Source organism: Zootoca vivipara, chromosome 3 (genome assembly GCF_965207765.1).
Source record: "Zootoca vivipara chromosome 3, rZooViv2.hap1.1, whole genome shotgun sequence".
Taxonomy (NCBI): domain Eukaryota; kingdom Metazoa; phylum Chordata; class Lepidosauria; order Squamata; family Lacertidae; genus Zootoca; species Zootoca vivipara.
Window position 1 is genome coordinate 89,903,274 of NC_142586.1, and position 17,682 is coordinate 89,920,955.

Below are 17,682 nucleotides of genomic sequence, written 5' to 3' on the forward strand. Positions count from 1 at the left end.
AATGGTGGAAGTTGCAGCATCTGAAGGGCTGCAGCTGTACGTTTCCCTTTTCACAACGTCTGAATAGTTTGCACCAGAATGTAATTGAGTATTAGCTGACATTTCAGGAAATATCGACACCTTCAACTTGAGAGATATAGGTGGTGCTGCTAGTGGTAATTGTATTATCCTTCTCTAACTTGGCAGACTTGCTGTGGCTTGGCAGTGACTGATCTATTATGGGAGCATATTGATCTAAGATGGACAGTTTAGCTGGATGCTGCACTAATGAAATGCCCATTCCATGGAATAAGTCTTTGGAAGTTGTGGTCAGTGTTTCCCACCACAGCTGTGAGAACATGTGGAGCACAAACTGCATATATTCTTGGTTGGGCATGTGTAGGAAAAACTATATTGTGTTGGCCGTGTTCACAAATAGAGTTAGGAAGACAAACAAGCGCTCATAGTAAATATGACTTTCCAGATTACTTCTCTTATGACATTTTCAAACACCAGGAGTACATCTCACCCCTGAGATCTGATCCTGAGACTAGCAATGGCTACAATCAGGGTATATTTAATAATGTTGTTGAAACTTAATCATTTGAAACAAGCTCTGTACATTTTGGAGAGTGACTTAAAAACAGGAGATAGGTCATCTACTATATATTTTGGAAAGTGTTAGTTATGGACTTGGACACCTCTTAAGATATTGTAACCAAATTTTGTATGATGATTCATGACAACAAGGAGCAGGTTTGGATACGACACCATTTTGAATCAAGATGGCAGGCTGAACTTTTCAAAATAGCACTGCTTTTTTTGTTTCTTAGAATCCCTGAGCAATGTCAGGTCCAGGCTGTTAATAGCTCATAATTCAGTGGTGAAACACATAGTTTACTTACAGCAGGTCCCAGGTTCAATCCCTGCCATTTCCAGGTAGGGTCTAGAAAGACTCCTGCCTGGAATGTTCAGACAGATAATTGAATTTTAATTGTACCGAGCTTTGAAGTTTTTGTTTTGTTTTGTTTCTTTTAACAAATCTCCCATGCAGGCCACATAACGGCAATGCTGTTATCACTGCATGGCTAATCTCTTACAGTTACATGAGCAACGTGCTTGATTTCCTTTGCTGTGGATGCCATGTTGATTTGTGAATGACATTTGCCTACTCGTTGAAACCACACATTTTAATTAGAAACCTAAAATTGTAAAGCAATTAACAAACTTAATAAACATAGCTCAGAAACCAAGCACTTCAGAATGAACAGGGTATGATTTACATGCAATAAATCTTATCACTAAAGCTGCTCGCAAGGAGTACTGGCCTGATGTCAATGTGTTCTCAGGAGCCAAAACACTATGGTTGAGCCAAATTCCCACAAACCCTCCTAGTGACAAATTAATCTGCCACCTGCCACATCTGGGAGATTCAGTCCCTAAATCAGTCCTTGTGTTAATTAACTATACAAGCCCGTGGCTTGGCGAACACTTTTGGGGGTCAGGGGATGGGGCTTGTGGGTTTGCAAAGGGAGCCGGTTTCCTTTATGAAATTGCACTATGTTTCCCCGGAGCCAAACCAGCGGTTTTTTTATGTTCAACAATATTTATGGTCGGTAGGGTTTTTCTTAGACGTAGTAGCCGGCCACAGGCCAAAATTCCTAAACTTCCAACCGCGGGCGCGCGAGTCTAGATACAGTATGCCGAAGGAAAGGTTGGAAACAGCGCCCCCAGCGGCCTCCTCCTGCAAATTGAAAATGGAGGTGAAATCGCATCCAGTATACAATGTTAAAGCAAGTTATTAAATGCCAACCGCCTCCTTCGGCTTCCATCTCCACCTCTCCGGGTGTCAGTTTTGGAAAATGGCCGCCACTTCAAAAAAAGAAAAAAGAAAAAAAGAGAGCTGCCACATAGGAGTTAGCTGCATGCCCCTTTACTGTTGGTGGCGATCCATAAGGGATCGCGACGAACGTGCCCCTCGCCCAAGCATCACCCTCGCGCTTCGACTCCAAAGGCACGTTTCCCCTTGCTGAAAGGCGCGTGGGGCGGGGAGGCTGGCAGCCCAGCCAGGCGCCTCCTTCTCCGAAATGCTCGCCGCTCTTGCAGCAGTCCCAGATCAGGCTTGGTGACAGCCTCGGGAGCCACCGTGGTACAGAGGATGGCTTCCACAGCTGCCGCCGCCGCCTCCTCCTCGTCCTCCTCCTCCTCCTCGCCCTCCTCCGCTCGCGCTCCTGGCGCTCGTCGTTCGTCACCGGGAAAACGCAGCAGCAAGAGCCGCTCGCTCCGCGCGCCAGCCGGAGGGCCCCCCTCCCGGGAGCAGCAGCGTGGCAGCAGGCGGCTCGTGCACTAAGCAGGTGCACGCTCAGCCTCCTGATTGGCAGCAGCTGCGGCAGCCGGCGCCTCGCGGGTGTTTCTGCTCTTGCCTCCTTCTCCCTCGCTCCCCTCCTCCTCCCCTGCAGACAGGTAGGATGAGCGCGAGCAGCGGCGCGCGCCGTGTCTCTCTCTCCGTCTTCCTCCTCCGCTAGCGACTGAGGGGAGTGCGGACTTGGAGGCGGCGACGGCGGCGAAGGGTCGCGTGCCCTGCAGCGGTAGAGCCTGGCTAGGGGGAAGGCAGCAAAGAGGCTCCCTCATGCAGGCGGGCAGCTCTCAGGTAAGGAAGGGCGCACTGCGCCGCGGGCGGGGAGGACGAGGAGGCAGGAAAGCCGAGAGGGGCTGGTGGCCACCGAGGGAGGGTTGCGGCGGTGGGGGAAGGTGAGAGACCCGAGGAGGTGAAAGAACTTCGCAGCTCGCTCTCTCCCCTTCGGTACCTCGCCAAAAACCGCGCGGGGGACTCCGGCGCGCGCCTCCCAAAGTGACCGGGAGCTCCTGAGAAGGGGCGGGCGGGCGGGTCGTTCAGAGAAAGACCTCCAGCGGCGGGACTTTCGTCGTAGAGGGAGAAGGGAATGGAGCCGCGGCGCCGAGGAACGACGTATTCGTCGCCGGCGAGGGACCGGGGTGAGGGGAGGAGGAAAGGGGACGGAAGTTCCTGCCGCCGGAGCGGGGGTTTTCCCCCCTGGGTTCTGATAAGGTGACGTTGGTAGGAGGGGGTGGCCCCCCGGCGCCAAGCGGGCCGAAGAATTGCCTGGTGAGGGCAGGCCGGTTCTGCATGCAAAAGCACCACTACCATCCTGCCGCCAGGGAGCGCGCGGCGGAGGGGCAGCGCGCCGGGGGCGACCCGGCGTGGGGTAGGTTTTCCTTTTTGCAGGCAGAGGGCCAGAAAGTGCCGCTTGCCGCTGCGTGAGTGAGTGGCGCCTCCTCCGGGAGAGGGCGGGAAGGTGTGCGGAGGAAACTGCCCGTGTGCTGCTGAAGCAAAGCTGTCTGTTCCTGTCGTTGCAGACCGTTGCAATCCCGATGCCCTTTGCGGATGAAAGATGTATCATGGAATGAACCCGAGCAGCGGGGATCCGTTCCTAGAGAAGCGGCGGCGGCAGCAGGAGCAGCAGCCACCGCCGCCGCCTCCACCGCCCCCGCTGCTTCAGCGCTCGCAGTCCAGACTCTCACTGGTGGTCCTGTGGTTCCAGCTGGCTCTGTGCTTTGGCCCCGCGCAGATCACAGGCGGTGAGTGAGCGGCGAACTCGTGTGACAGGCAGAACCGGGAGGGAGGGAGGGAGCGAGGCTGGCAAGCTGCTGACGGGCAGGTTCCCTCTTCACGTAGGAGGAGAAAGCCTCCGGCTATTGATCTCCTATGCACAAAGACCATCCCACGGTCTTGCCTGGCTGCTTCTCAAATCAGCTGATTCAAAAAAAAGGAGAAACCCAGCCATCCCATCTTGAAGGCAGAGTGGCCACCCCACTCCCCTCATTGCAAATGCTCAGGGGAATGACCTCTTAAAATGACTGCTTCCTAAATGTACTCAAAATGAGGATTGCTTGTAAAGAGCAGAAAAATCTGTTTCTTCCTCTAAAGATGCTTCTGTCCCTCTAGATACATGGAAGGATCTTCTCCCACCCCGCTCAAGCACAGAAGGTTCTTCTTCAGGAAAGCACATAGTAATCAATCTGTTCATGCTCTACTTCATGCTAAAGCATAGCTGCCAAGTTCTCCCTTTTTTTAAGGGAAATTCCATTATGCTGAATAGGCTTCCTCGCGAGAAAAGGGAAAACTTGGCAGCTATGTGCTAAAGGGAGAACCACTGTGTTCCGCCTTCCAAGAAAAAGAGATATTAATCAGAGGAAGTCCAAGCACCCTTGCACTTCCCAAATGTACATGAGGAAAGGCTGCACACAGATGCTCAGTGGGGAAAAGACTTCCTCTCGGCCCTAATGATAAAAAAAACACCTCTCACAGTGATATGAGACATCCACTCACATGGTTAGAAATCCCCCTGGTATACACCAGGCATCTATAAACAATGATATGAACAAACCAGTCCTTAAATATTGGGGAGTCTTGCACCCCCTTCTTCAGAGTAATAGGCTGAGGTAAAACAATAGCTATTGAGGGCCAGGAATTGGAGTCTGATCCGATACAGGCAAAAACCCAACCGCCTGTGGCTAACCCCGAGTCAAGACTGGCAGTGAGGGATTGTTGTAGCAGTGAGACTTCTTATGTAGCCAGAAAGGGCCAATGAGAAGAGGCGAAGATCTTAGTCCACCAACCCCAACTGGCTTTTCACAGTGACCCTACTATGAGACTATTAGCTGTCCAGAGTACTAGCTGAGCTAAATGCTGCTGTTAGAGCAAATATGCACGTGTCATTTTTGCTAATAATAATAATAATAATAATAATATAATTTATTATTTATACCCCAGCCACTCTGGGCAGCTTCCCAAAAAATATTAAAATACAATAGTCTGTTAAACATTAAAAGCTTCCCTAAACAGGGCTGCCTTCAGATGTCTTCTAAAAGTCTGGTAGTTCTTTTTCTCTTTGACATCTGGTGGGAGGGCGTTCCACAGGGCAGGCGCCACTACCAAGAAGGCTCTCTTCCTGGTTCCCTGTAACTTGGCTTCTCACAGTGAGGGAACCACCAGAAGGCCCTCGGTGCTGGACCTCAGTGTCCGGGAAGAACGATGGGGGAGGAGACGCTCCTTCAGGTATAATGGACTGAGGACTCCCCCCCCCCCCCCCGGCTCTTCTAAAGAGAAATTTGTCTTCTGTGAGATACTTTTTAACTTTTGGAGCCAGCACCAGAGGAAGGTCCTTGCATGCTTTCAGATGAGTACTGTTCCATTTGGGGATAATACTGGAAACTTTCACATCTTTGTTTATTCCATCAACTTTGAAAACACTTTAGTTAGGATTTAAGGTTTTGGTTATTATTTCCAAACCAGCACTTATGGTTTGTTTGTTTGTTTGTTTCTCCCTAATAATCTATGATTGTGATATGTTTGGAGCAAGACAAACTATTACCACTGGTTCAAATAGGCTCTCCAGTTAATGCTGGACTGCAGCTTCAGTTGTCCCTGACTGTTGTCCATGCTGGCTGGGGCTGATGGGAGTTGGTGTCCAACAACATCTGGGGAGCCCACATCCTTGGTTTATGTAATAGTGCTGTGTCCAGATGTGGTCATCAAATCCCTCACATTTACTGAAGGGAAGTCTGCAAGTGAAATAACTGCTTGGATTTCTCATGTAGAGGTGGTTAAAAATGAGATGCATTTCACGGTTAGGTGCCAAGCTGGGAATCAAATAGTATTGTAATGCCTCTTGGTTTTAACTGGAGTCTGAAGGTTTTTGGTGGCCGTGATGACGGTCATCATTGGTATGCACCCAGCTTAAGTTTGCATCTGTGGTCAGATGTTTTGTGCTATGCTTCGCTGTACGTTTACAAGGTTGGAGCTGCTTAATAGAGGAGATCCCATGGGAATGATCCAGGCACAATTCAACATAGAGCTAAATGGATTTAAGCTCATTGAAACCAATGGGTTTATACACATTTAACTCTGCTAACTCTCTCTTTAAGTTCGCAGGAAGCTTATATGGCTACTTTGGCAGGAGATCCAAGGACACAAACAAAGTGATGTTAAAAAAAATGAGGGTGTCTCATATAGAAAATAAAAACTAGAGGGATATACTAATGTTTTGAAGTGCTGTGAAATGTGTGATAGTGTCACTCAGTTTTCTGTGGGCCAGCCAGTGACAGACAAATGAGGCAGCTCTTTCTGCAGATAAGGCTTTCCTCAAAACCTGGCAGTGAAGGCTTGTTTTGTGCATGCGATTCCCATATTTTCCCCATTTCTCAGATTTCAGTAGGTGGGGCTGCTACCTGACCTAGGCACTATGGCATGATGTTAAGTGCTGTGCCAGATGGCCAAGATTTGAAACAGCTTTGTAACCACTGATGTTTTTACATATTTTCATCCCACTGTGGGCATTGCTTAATTACAAGAAACCATCATTACTGCTGCCAGATTGCATTGTTTCTTTTGGTTTTGTTGAGGCTGCAGTCTTTCTTACCCAGGGCATCTCTCCTGTGCATGCAATATTCAAACCAGAAAAGGGAAATGGAGTTCATTTTTTTTTAAAAAAAACCCACCTACCCCCAGGTTGTAATGTCTGCCCTTGCAGGTGAACCATGACAGCTATCCTTCTGACCTTTGTCAGGATTCATGCCCTGAGAATGAGTGAACTTCCCTGCTAATTTTAATCTAATTCTGCCACCAAATGAAATAGTTATAAATACTTCCTTTTAAAAAAGAACACAAAAGGTTAATGTTACCCACAATAAAAGTCCCTGGACCTATATGTTTGTAAATTGGCAGGCTTTATCCAATCTGGAGGGGCTGGTGTGCAATTTCATCAAGTTATTTCAGAAGGAATAAAAGTTAAAAATCTTTTTTTTAAAGTTCCATTGGTGAATATGTAACAAACAGAGATAAATGAAGTAAATTTGGGTAGTCCCTGAGCAGAATCAGGCGGCCGGCAAAGCTTGAGGTTGGTTGTTTTCTCAAGTGCCAAATTCGGATCTGAACTGAATCTTGTGGTCAGTGCACACACACCCCCCAACATCTGTACTAATATAAGTGTTCTCTAGGTCTAATGGTATTAAAGTGTACATAATAAAGCTAAATGTGAAGAACTGAGCTTTTATAGAAATAAGCCTAGTTCAATTCATTTTTATTGCTGTCAGCCACAGGCCACCATAGAATAGATGGAGAAAAGTACATAATTAACTCAATACGAAGTCAATACAATGCAAACCTTACAAACATTTTTAGCAGACATTTAACAGCAAGACACTAATATATATATATATATATATATATATATATATATATATATATATATATATTCTGCCAAAGAGCAAAATAAAATATAATTAAAACAAATACAATCTGCACAAGATATTATTCCTGTAGAGAAGAGAAACAGATTCATTTTTAAAAATGAAAGAATTGTGTTGAAAGCTGACCTCTCTCGCTACTCTAAAATGCTTAGAAGAAAGTAAGCAAAGGCAAACTGTTCCATGTAATAATGAAGTGCCTGGCTGTTTTAATGTTTGGTTCTGTAATGGATTCAATTAATGGTTGCCTGAGGACAGAATTTAACTTCTAAACTCCTTTTATTTTATATCTTCCTGCTCTGAAGCCTCTATTGACAGCAAGGCTCTGCTGTTTTACCCCAAATCAATATAACATGCAAACGTTTTCTTTTTCTTGTCAGTAACTCTGTAAAGAATAATTCTGCTTCCATATTATTTTTGCTCCCAAAGACACAGACCTGAAAAAGATGCAAAATAAAATTATTTCAATAAATAAATCTTAATGAAAAACACCTAGGAAAGTTATACATTCTTTCCAGATCTTTATGTTCAGCCAGTGATACACTATTAAGGGTAATGCATGATGTTTGCCTTGCTTCAGCAATAAATGAGGCAGTTGGTGTGTCTGTGCCTAGCTTGTGGAACTCTTTGTCCTTTAATATTAAGCATGCACCATCAGTACTTTGTTTCAAACACCTGCTTAAGACTCTTCTGTTTACTCAGATCTTTTCTGATGCATTGTTCAGCGATCAGCTATTGTGTATCCCTGTCTAGATGTCGACTAAGCATTTTTATCCTATTTTATGGATGTGTTATGTTCACTGCCAATATACTTTGTTTATTGTGCAGTATATAAGCCTATATACCAGACCATATTCGAAGTGCTTACCCTTGTGTTTAAAGCTCTGAATAACCAGGTTCCTAAGTATCTAAAAGAACTCTTCAATCATACAGACCTGCCTGCGCCTTGAGATCTTGGAGAAAGTACATAGCGTAGTAGGGACTCAGGGAAGGGCCTTTTTGAAGGCGACTCTGTGTTTTGTAATTCACTTTCTGCTGACTTGTTCCTGGCCTCTTCATTACGCTGTTGTAGAAAACGAGTCAAGATATACCTCTTTCGGTATTTTCTTTTTGGAGGAGGGGTGGGGTGAGTAATTTAATGCTGCTGTCTTTCTTCCCTGTGTTGGGACTTCATATAATTGTTTTTATTATATTTCGTTGTAGGCTATTGTATATTTTTCTTGATGCAAACCAGGGTCTACTGGTATAATACAAAACCCTTAAATACATGGGGGGATTAAGAAAGTGATATAACTTGTTACCTATCTCTGATAGGAAAATGATTAAGGGGATTTTAATTTGTGTTTGTGGTGAGTAACTTATTTTGTTCGGTGCAATTGTTAATGTATTTTGTTCTGTCTATGAAACACTGGAGCGATGGAACTTGCCAACTGATGTGGGAAAGTTTAACACTGAAGAAACTACACAGACCATTTATTCTAATAATCCTGTCAATCTGAAATTATCTGCTATGCTACATTTCAATGTGTTTAGAGAGCCTGTTGACTGATTTGTCTATAAATGATTCACAGTGTAGACTCATAATAAAACAGCACATTTTATTGGGGAGGTTTGATGATGGTGGATGTGTGAATAAGTTACATATAAACATGGACTTTTAACAGAAAGGTATAGAGCCTTTATAAAACTCTGGATTTTCATGTTTAAGTTCCTTATTGGACTTGGCCACCTTTGCTCAATTAAGAACATTACGAAACTTCTTAAGGCATAATGTAGTCCACGTTAAGCACTTTAAGAGCATTTTCTCCCTGTCATGCCTCCACTGGAGGAATCCTTTTAAGAGGATGACCTAGACTAGTGCTTCCCAAAGCAAACATCGCAATGCAGCAGTCCTCATCAAAGGACCATGAGGCAGAACAGGAGGGACCCAGGGCCTTCGGGGTCATGGTAACCTAACCACCTCAAGACACAGAACATGAGGGGGAACCAGAGTGGCCACTAAGTCCTAAGGAGCACAAGCACCTGAAGGTGCAGAGTACATCAGCGGTCAGCTGCTGGAAAGTTTGCCCGAGGAAGAACTCCTTGGGACTCGTAAGTTAGCTATTCCTTAGAACAGGCATCCCTAAACTCAGCCCTCCAGTTGTTCTGGGACTATAACTCCCATCATCCCTAGCTAACAGGACCAGTGGTCAGGGATGATGGGAATTGTAGTCCCAAAACATCTAGAGGGTCGAGTTTGGGGATGCCTGCCTTAGAAGTAAACCAAATCTGCAGGCAACGTGGATGATTTGCAGCTGCATTCTGGGTGTGGCACTGAAGGCTCAGGTTTAAAAGTCTTTCGTTTAGGGCACAGATTGCTGGAACAGCAACTTTATACCAGATCCTTGACTTGCATCCCTGTTTTTGGACCTCCCCTTGTTTCTAGACCTCTTCAGTACCTGCTGAAAACCCATTTATATTCTGAGGCCTTTGCTAGCAAGCAATACCAGTTGGCTTCTGTTTGTTTTCCACTGACTTATTGGCTGCTGGGGGTATTATTATTATTATTATTATTATTATTATTATTATTCCGTACACCGTCTTGTTGCTGCAGTGAAAGGTGATATAGAAATATCTTTCACTTTAGTTAATAATAAAATGGGTCTTAGGAAACTGTTTTCTAACACCTTGTCAAAAGGCTCAATTCATGATGTTCATGGTCCCATGGATTTTTCATTGATACACAGTATACATGCTGCAGTTATCCTAATAGGCTTAATGGGAGAGGGTTGCATATTTGAATTCACATCAACATTAATTACAAATACGTTCATATTCATTTTTAATATGAATTTACCCTTTAAAGAGTGCATGAATGGATGCATTTAATTTGTAGGTATGCAGATAATTGGTTCTGTTTCTGAAGCTGGTTGGTTTGTATTGCTAACTTGTGCAATAAGCTCTGCGGCACCTTGCGAATAGATTCCATATTTTTCCACTGGGTTTCTGTAGTGGAGGACAGAATAGTTTCACTTTCACAAGGTATTCTGGGACAGAGAGCAGCCTTGTACTTTTAATGACTTATCTGACTTGCAACACATATATTGTGCATCAAAGTCCACAGGACCATTAACAGCATGACTGGCATACCTGCCAAGTCTCCCGCTGAAAAATGTGGGATGAGCAGCGGCACGGCACCGGAGGTTGCATAGAAGCAACTTCTGGGGCCGCTCTGACCATGTGTGGGCACCGGAAATAGGGCAGAGTGGCACCGGAAGTTGCTTCTACGCATGCCTGGTGGCCATCTTGGTTACGGCCGCCGCCATGCGGCCACCACCAAGATGGCCACCGGACATGTGTAGAAGCGACTTCCAGTGCTGCTCTGCCCTACTTCCGGTGCCCACACATGGTCAGAGCAGCACCCAAAATGGAGGCTCCATGGGAGGTAGGAAATCCAGGGGATTTCCAGGATTTTTCTCCATTCGGGAGAACAGTGGGAAATGGATTTAAATCCGGGGGTTTCCTGTGAAAAACAGGATACTTGGCAGCTAAGATGACTGGTCGTTCTGACAAGGAGTTAGGAAGCAGCCTCCTAAAACCAATGTCATATTGTCTTATTTTATATGGAATGACTTGGCACATTACATGGATATTTTTTTCCAGAAATAGGCATGTATATAAACCTTTCCCATCTGAGCACAGCATAGACATTCAGGTTTGCTCCTGTGACTTAAATGTATAATTAGGAAAACCAATTTAAGCTTGCACACCAGAGAGAAAATTCAGACATATTAATGTTAGGTTTCTCCTGCCACCTGCATACTCCAACTCCAACAACTAACTGAATCAAGTTCTGATATCTGGAGTTCTGTATGAATACTACTTAATTGAACCAAGAGATTAATTTTCTTTATGGGAAATGGGTTGCACTTGTAAAGGACTACTGTACAGTAGTTGTGTGAGATAGCTCTTCAAAGTGCCAGCCTCAAACAGGTTTGTTTCTAAGGTAGGAGTAGACCCATCGAAAGTAATGTACATAGGCTAGTCATATCCATTAATTTCAATGTCTACTCTGAGTAGGCTGCTCTTTTTTTTTTTTTGCAATCTTCAGTAAGCCTCTGATTCTTTAAAATGTTTTATTAATTGTATTTATAGCCTCTCTACACCAAATGGTCCCAAGGTGGATTGAAAAAAATCTCACAATTAAAGCAAGTGAATTTTACATAGTAGTAGTAGTAGTAATAATAATAATAATAATATCACAAAAGTAACCAATGGCAAAGTTAACAACACAGCAGCAATGCACAGCAATGCAGTCCTGTGTATATGGAGCTTTATCAAGTTGACCTGTGCTATGTATTGAAAGCTGAGAAATAAATTTGACAAGATGTTCTTGTGCTCATGGGAGACATGTCCTGCATTGCAGAAGGGGGTGTAGGGTTTCAGTAATAATAATAATAATAATAATAATAATAATAATAATAATAATAATAATATAATATAATATAATATAATATAAAAATTTAATAAAGAAACCAGAAGGGCTTAAATAACTGGAGTTGCTGCAAAGGAGATAATCCTGCTGACGCTTGCTATTTCAGTTTAATGAGTCTTGTGGCAAGTGTTTGTGCACTCAAGCTAATTTATATTTAAAAGCTATTAAAAAGGTACACCAAATAATGTGAGATGGAAAGGTGGGGTGGGGGAGAGAGATTGTGCTACTTGCCATGGGCACTGTCCAAGGTACCCAATTAACTTGTGGAAAAATTGCAGTCCACTTAAAATTTAACAATTACAAAGAAAGCAGCAAGTGGGTTGAGAATTACAGTGGTACCTCGGGTTACAGACGCTTCAGGTTACAAACTCTGCTAACCCAGAAATAGTACCTCGGGTTAAGAACTTTGCTTCAGGATAAGAACAGAAATCGTGTTCTGGCGGCGCGGCAGCTAAAGTGGTACCTCAGGTTAAGAACAGTTTCAGGTTAAGAATGGACCTCCAGAACGAATTAAGTTCTTAACTCGAGGTACCACTGTACCACTGTACCTGTTTCTATCACCAGACCATTGTGGTTTGGGTGCTGGTATCATGCGACTTTCCTGCAACACAAGTGCTAGTTTGAGAAAAGACACCTGTATCTTCGGCAGCAAATGCACTGGCTTCAGAAGAGAGAGCACAACTAAGGTCCTCATCTGTACTGCATTTATATCCCATCTTTTTCTTCAGGGAACTAAAGGTGGCATACAGGGTTTTCCTCCTCATTTAATCCCCACAACAAGTGTAGTGGAGCTAAATCCACCAGTTAATGAAATGAGGCATTAACTCAGAATAAAGAAGTAGGATCACACTATTTTGTCTACTTATTGGCATGCAGCGTATGAAGCAATGTGTTAGATGCCAATATAAAACATTCTCGTAACACTAATAATTAGTATTCAAGCAGCATAAGTACTTATGAAAGAGACAGACATTTTTCTCTGCATCACATCACACAAACAATGCTGCAATATTTTAAGACCCTGTGTGCACAATGTAAAACTGAAAAGACTCAGCCCACTCCAAAAGACAAATAAATAATGTAGTAATTAGGGGTGTTTTGGTTGGTTTTTTTTTTGCTAGTATAGCTTGAAATTCTAAGTGCCCTTTACGAACAGCATAATTGGGACTAATTTGCTTATTAACCTTAACCACAACAACCTGGGAACAAAATGACAAGTGAGGCAAACGAATGGCTTATCATTGTAGGCGAAATGTGGGTGAAGTCTACACAGTCACTTTCGCTCTTCGTGTTCTGTGGGCAGTGTTGCACTATATAAGGTAATTCAGCGGAAGAAACTTCTTTGCAGATGACTAAAAACACCTGCTTATGGGGCATGTGGGGACAGGGAAAGGTATGCCAAGTGGCACTTAATTGTAGGGAAAGGTCTGGCTAAAAAGAAACTCCAAAAGGATAAATGGAAGCAATCTGTTGAGAGACACACCTCTCTCTATGCTAGGCTTGAAGCAACTTGCAGAAATGTTTGAACCTGAAGTCCCTTATGGTCTCCTGGTGGCATCTCAAGTGTGGTATTTGTGGACACCCTTCCCAAAATTTTACCATTGTTTAAACTGAGGGTTGTTGTTTTTGCAAGGGGTGGTTATTTGGAGGAAATGTCCTATTTTTGTGGGCAGAGTGTTTCTGCTTCTTTGTGTTTTATTTGCAGTGTCTATATGCATTCTGCTGGGGACCTTGGATCCACACTCTGTATGTGGGACAAAAAAAAGTTCACTGAAAGGAGAAGGAGGTGAATACTGATGGTACAGAAAGACTTGGGGGTAAGATAGACGTGAGCTGGAACTGGAAGTGCAGTAAGGAATAGGGAACTGCCAACACAGGAGAGCAAGTGGATGCAAAATAACTACCTATTACCCTCCACTGCTCGTTTTGGCTTGCATTAGAATTCCAGTGTGGATTCTTTCTTGCCTTCTGGCTGCATGAGCAGGAGGCACAGGGGTTCACTGTGTTTTTGATCTAGGGAGTGCTGGATCATCTAGAGCAGGGGCCCCCAAACTAAGGCCCGGGGGCCGGATGCGGCCCAATCACCTTCTAAATCCGGCCCGCGGACAGTCCAGGAATCAGCATGTTTTTACATGAATAGAATGTGTCCTTTTATTTAAAATGCATCTCTGGGTTATTTGTGGGGCCTGAATGGTGTTTTTACATGAGTAGAATGTGTCCTTTTATTTAAAATGCATCTCTAGGTTATTTGTGGGGCATAGGAATTAGTTCATATTTCCCCCCAAAATATAGTCCGGCCCCCCACAAGGTCTGAGGGACAGTGGACTGGCCCCCTACTGAAAAAGTTTGCTGACCCCTGATCTAGAGCAGCGTTTCTCAATCGCTGTTCCGCGGCACACTAGTGTGCCGTGAGACGCTGGCTGGTGTGCCGCGACGTGCGGCGACGAGAAGGGCGATTTGCATTGTCACAATTTGCATTGTCTCCCGTGGTGGTGGCTGTTGAGAGCTGCGCTCGCCCCGCGTCGTGACCCGGCCGGCTTCCTTTCCGGTGGGTCAGTGTTGTATATTGGTGGCCGCCAGGCACGTGACAATGCAAATAGCCCTTCTCGTTGCCGCACGTCGCGGCAAAATTTAGACAAACTAAACTAAAATTTAGACAAACTTAAAGAAGCTGGCTGGATGAGCTCAACCTGAAACTTGCTGCGCAAAGGTTTGTGCTGGCAGAGAAATCAGCGGCTTGTGAAGCCTTATTACAGGAGATTGCAACCAACACAGCAATTGGCAAGTGTTTCTTACAGTCATAATTATATAGTCAATATAGGGCGGCACAGAGTTAATTTTTTTAACTTTTTTAATGGTGGTGTGCCTCGTGATTTTTTTCATGGAACAAGTGTGCCTTGGCCCAAAAAAGGTTGAGAAACACTGATCTATAGCTGTTGCTGGTATTTGTGTGCACTCTGTCTTAAAGGAGGATCAGTAAAGGCACAAGCAGGTAGGTGGCAGTAGAAGAACAGGTGAGCAGGCTAATAAGTCTTGCAATGTGATTTCCAAGAGCTATGGGTAGATTCCTTGCTCCAGGAGAGCAGAGTTATGCCTTCTGGCTCATGACTGATGAACATCATAGGGAGTTGACCTTGTTTTCAAGCATGTTTGCAGTGGTGACCTGATATTTGTGCTTGTGCTACGTTGGGGTGGGCAATGTGGTGTCCTTCAGATGTTGCTGGACTACAACTCCCATCCACCAGACCTTGAGCATGACCAGTTGGAGTTGGAAGTCCAACAACATGGCAGCTTTTCCTGTGTTACATGGTATGGGATAATCCAGTTGTGGATACACTGGGGTGGTTTTCTTCTTCCTTGATTTGGTTCAACCATTGACTGAAGAGGTTAATTAATCCATCTATGAACATGTTGGAGACTGTAATGGATGATGCATTTCAACAGCTGCTAGTCACAGTGACTGTATGAGCTCCCCAGGTTCAGAAGGAGCATGCTGCTGAATAGCACTTGATGAGAAATGAGAGTTGGGGTGGCTATTGCTATCTTATTCTGCTCTTGTGTTTCACAGAGGCATCTGGTTAGCTACAGGAAAAAATTGGATGCAGGACTAGATGATCCAGCAGGGCTGTAATTATGCTCTTAATGAATTGGCCAATTTTTCAAGGAGGAGCTAGTCTTGTAAATGGGGTCAAAGATGGCATTTTAGCTTGAGTTTGAATGGATTTGAAAAGCAAACCTCCCCCTCCCCACTTCAGTCTTGTTGAAATTCTAGTGTTTTCCTGCAGTTCCTATGTAGTAGGCCAGGAGAACAGCCTTTACCAAAGGTGTCGTGGGCTTTGAAGAAACTCGATCTCAGGACGCAAGGGAGAAACATGCTAAGAGGAAGGCATGCTTGGCAAATCCACACCATGATCAACTCCCGCCTGGAAACCAATGTCCCCGCTGTGGAAGGACGTGTGGATCCAGAATTGGCCTCCACAGTCATTTACAGACTCACTGTTAAGACCGTTACAGGTAGGTCACTTATGGACCCATTGTTAAAATCGTGTTTATGGAAGACAATCTTACTCAGCTAAGAGTGATCGCCAAAGAAGAAGAAGGCCAAGACTCACCTGTGAATGACTGAAACATCATGGCTGCTCTGCTGCTAGAAGTTTGTGTCATTCCAGCACTTTGAATCATATGCAAGACCGAGAAGCTCAGAATTTATTATTATTGGCAGCCCAGTTGGGTTCTCCTTACCCCCTGCTGTGGGAGTGCATATGAATAAAATTATATTCTAAATAATTATCACATTACAAGAGACACTTTAAATAATTTCCTTGATGCTTTCAATAGCAGGTATGCATGGCAGCACTCTCTAGTGTATAGAATCTTCCGCATATACTAGTATATACAGCCTTTTGGAGAAAACATTGCATATAAAGTGGTTGTCTTATGGGAGGCCCAGCAAATTTAACTAGACTTTTATTTAATTTTTTATGATCATTCAAATACCAATAGATAAGTAGGTCCTCCCACTTGTTATTGTCCTGTCTACTACCGCCACAAGCTTTCAACTAAACTCAATCAACTTCCATAGTAGATAAAAAAGAGACAGGTGAGAAGTGCTATAACATGAATATACAGGAATTCGCATGTCAAGTAGCCCCAGGAACTGTGACCAAATATTGTTAAAATCTACTCTTAATATGCCTATTAAATGCTACCCACTCTTGGCAGCCAAGTTAATATAAGAATAAATCTTGGCATGAGGAATATTTTCATTCCTTCATAAACATAACAAAAACTGAGGGTTATTCCCCAAACAACACACAAAATAAACAACTAACTGTGTTGTACCTCCAAGCTGAAAAAGCAGTACCAAGATCAACAACTTTGCCTTTTGGATGTGAATTTAAAGTAATATGCCAAGACAGAATAAGGGAAGGAGGGGAGAGACGTCTGCTTAAAGGTGTTCTAAATGTACAGAGTTTTCTTTCCCTTTTGGCAATGAGAGAGAGTTTTCAGGGTCGTCGTTTTCTAAAGGGTTTATTTGTATTTCAGACAAGACTAAAATTATAATACTAACGCAGCCAAGCTTTTGGATTTTACTGCATCTAAATATATAATGCTTTTTTAAAAAAGTAGGACAGATTAAATGATGATTCCAGTCATCTGGTTCCTGTTCTTACTGATTGTTTGTAGTTCACAGGGCAGTGGCGGCGATGATGCCCTGTGTCTAAATTCTAACATGTTTTCTGAGTTTTGACACCTTTAATCTGGGCTTGAAATGTTTCTGGTCATTTCATGGCAAGCCACACACTTAACGGACGTAGATACTTAATGATAGAACCATGACAAAATAATAGTAAAAAGAAATAGCATTTTTTGGTGTTTGCTTATAAACATTTTATACGCATGCTTCCCCCCCAAATATCGAAAACAGCAGAAGAGATTTGGAACACAAGGAAGGCTAATAAATTTCATATGCTTTTTAAAATAATATATTTATTGATTTTATAGCAAACAAAAACAAAAAAATACAGAAATAGAAAATACAAAAATACAAAAAAACACAAAAACACAAAAATAAAACTTTCTACATCTTACTTCAAATCTAACACTGTTGACTTCCTCATTCCTCCTCCAACTGCGTTACATTGTAAATCATCTTTAGTAATTTTTACATCTTGACCTTAAACTTATTTTCCATTTTAACTAAACCTTTTTTATATTATATTATTATAACTTAACATATATTTCACTGGAAGGACAGATCGTGAAGCTGAGGCTCCAATACTTTGGCCACCTCATGAGAAGAGAAGAATCTTTGGAAAAGACCCTGATGTTGGGAAAGATTGAGGGCACTAGGAGAAGGGGACGACAGAGGACGAGATGGTTGGACAGTGTTCTCGAAGCTACGAACATGAGTTTGACCAAACTGCGGGAGGCAGTGCAAGACAGGAGTGCCTGGCGTGCTC

The 17,682-nt window shown here is 43.6% G+C and overlaps 1 protein-coding gene across 11 annotated transcripts in view; it reads left to right on the forward strand.

The window, feature by feature from the left end:
- The first annotated feature begins 459 nt into the window (after window positions 1–459).
- The window catches only part of SUSD4 (sushi domain containing 4), an 88,601-nt gene continuing 71,378 nt past the window's right edge, over window positions 460–17,682 (forward strand). For 3 of the 11 annotated variants that reach the window (XM_088666650.1, XM_088666655.1, XM_088666658.1), the window contains exons 1-2: window positions 460–2,442; window positions 3,355–3,576. In XM_088666650.1, coding sequence (XP_088522776.1) covers window positions 3,390–3,576 — 187 coding nt within the window. In that variant the 5' untranslated portion in view covers window positions 460–2,442; window positions 3,355–3,389. Of the gene's footprint in view, window positions 2,630–2,953; window positions 3,204–3,354; window positions 3,577–15,504; window positions 15,734–17,682 lie in introns of those variants that run through there. The other 8 variants (XM_035111413.3, XM_088666654.1, XM_035111416.3 and 5 more) reach the window with 5 other exon arrangements.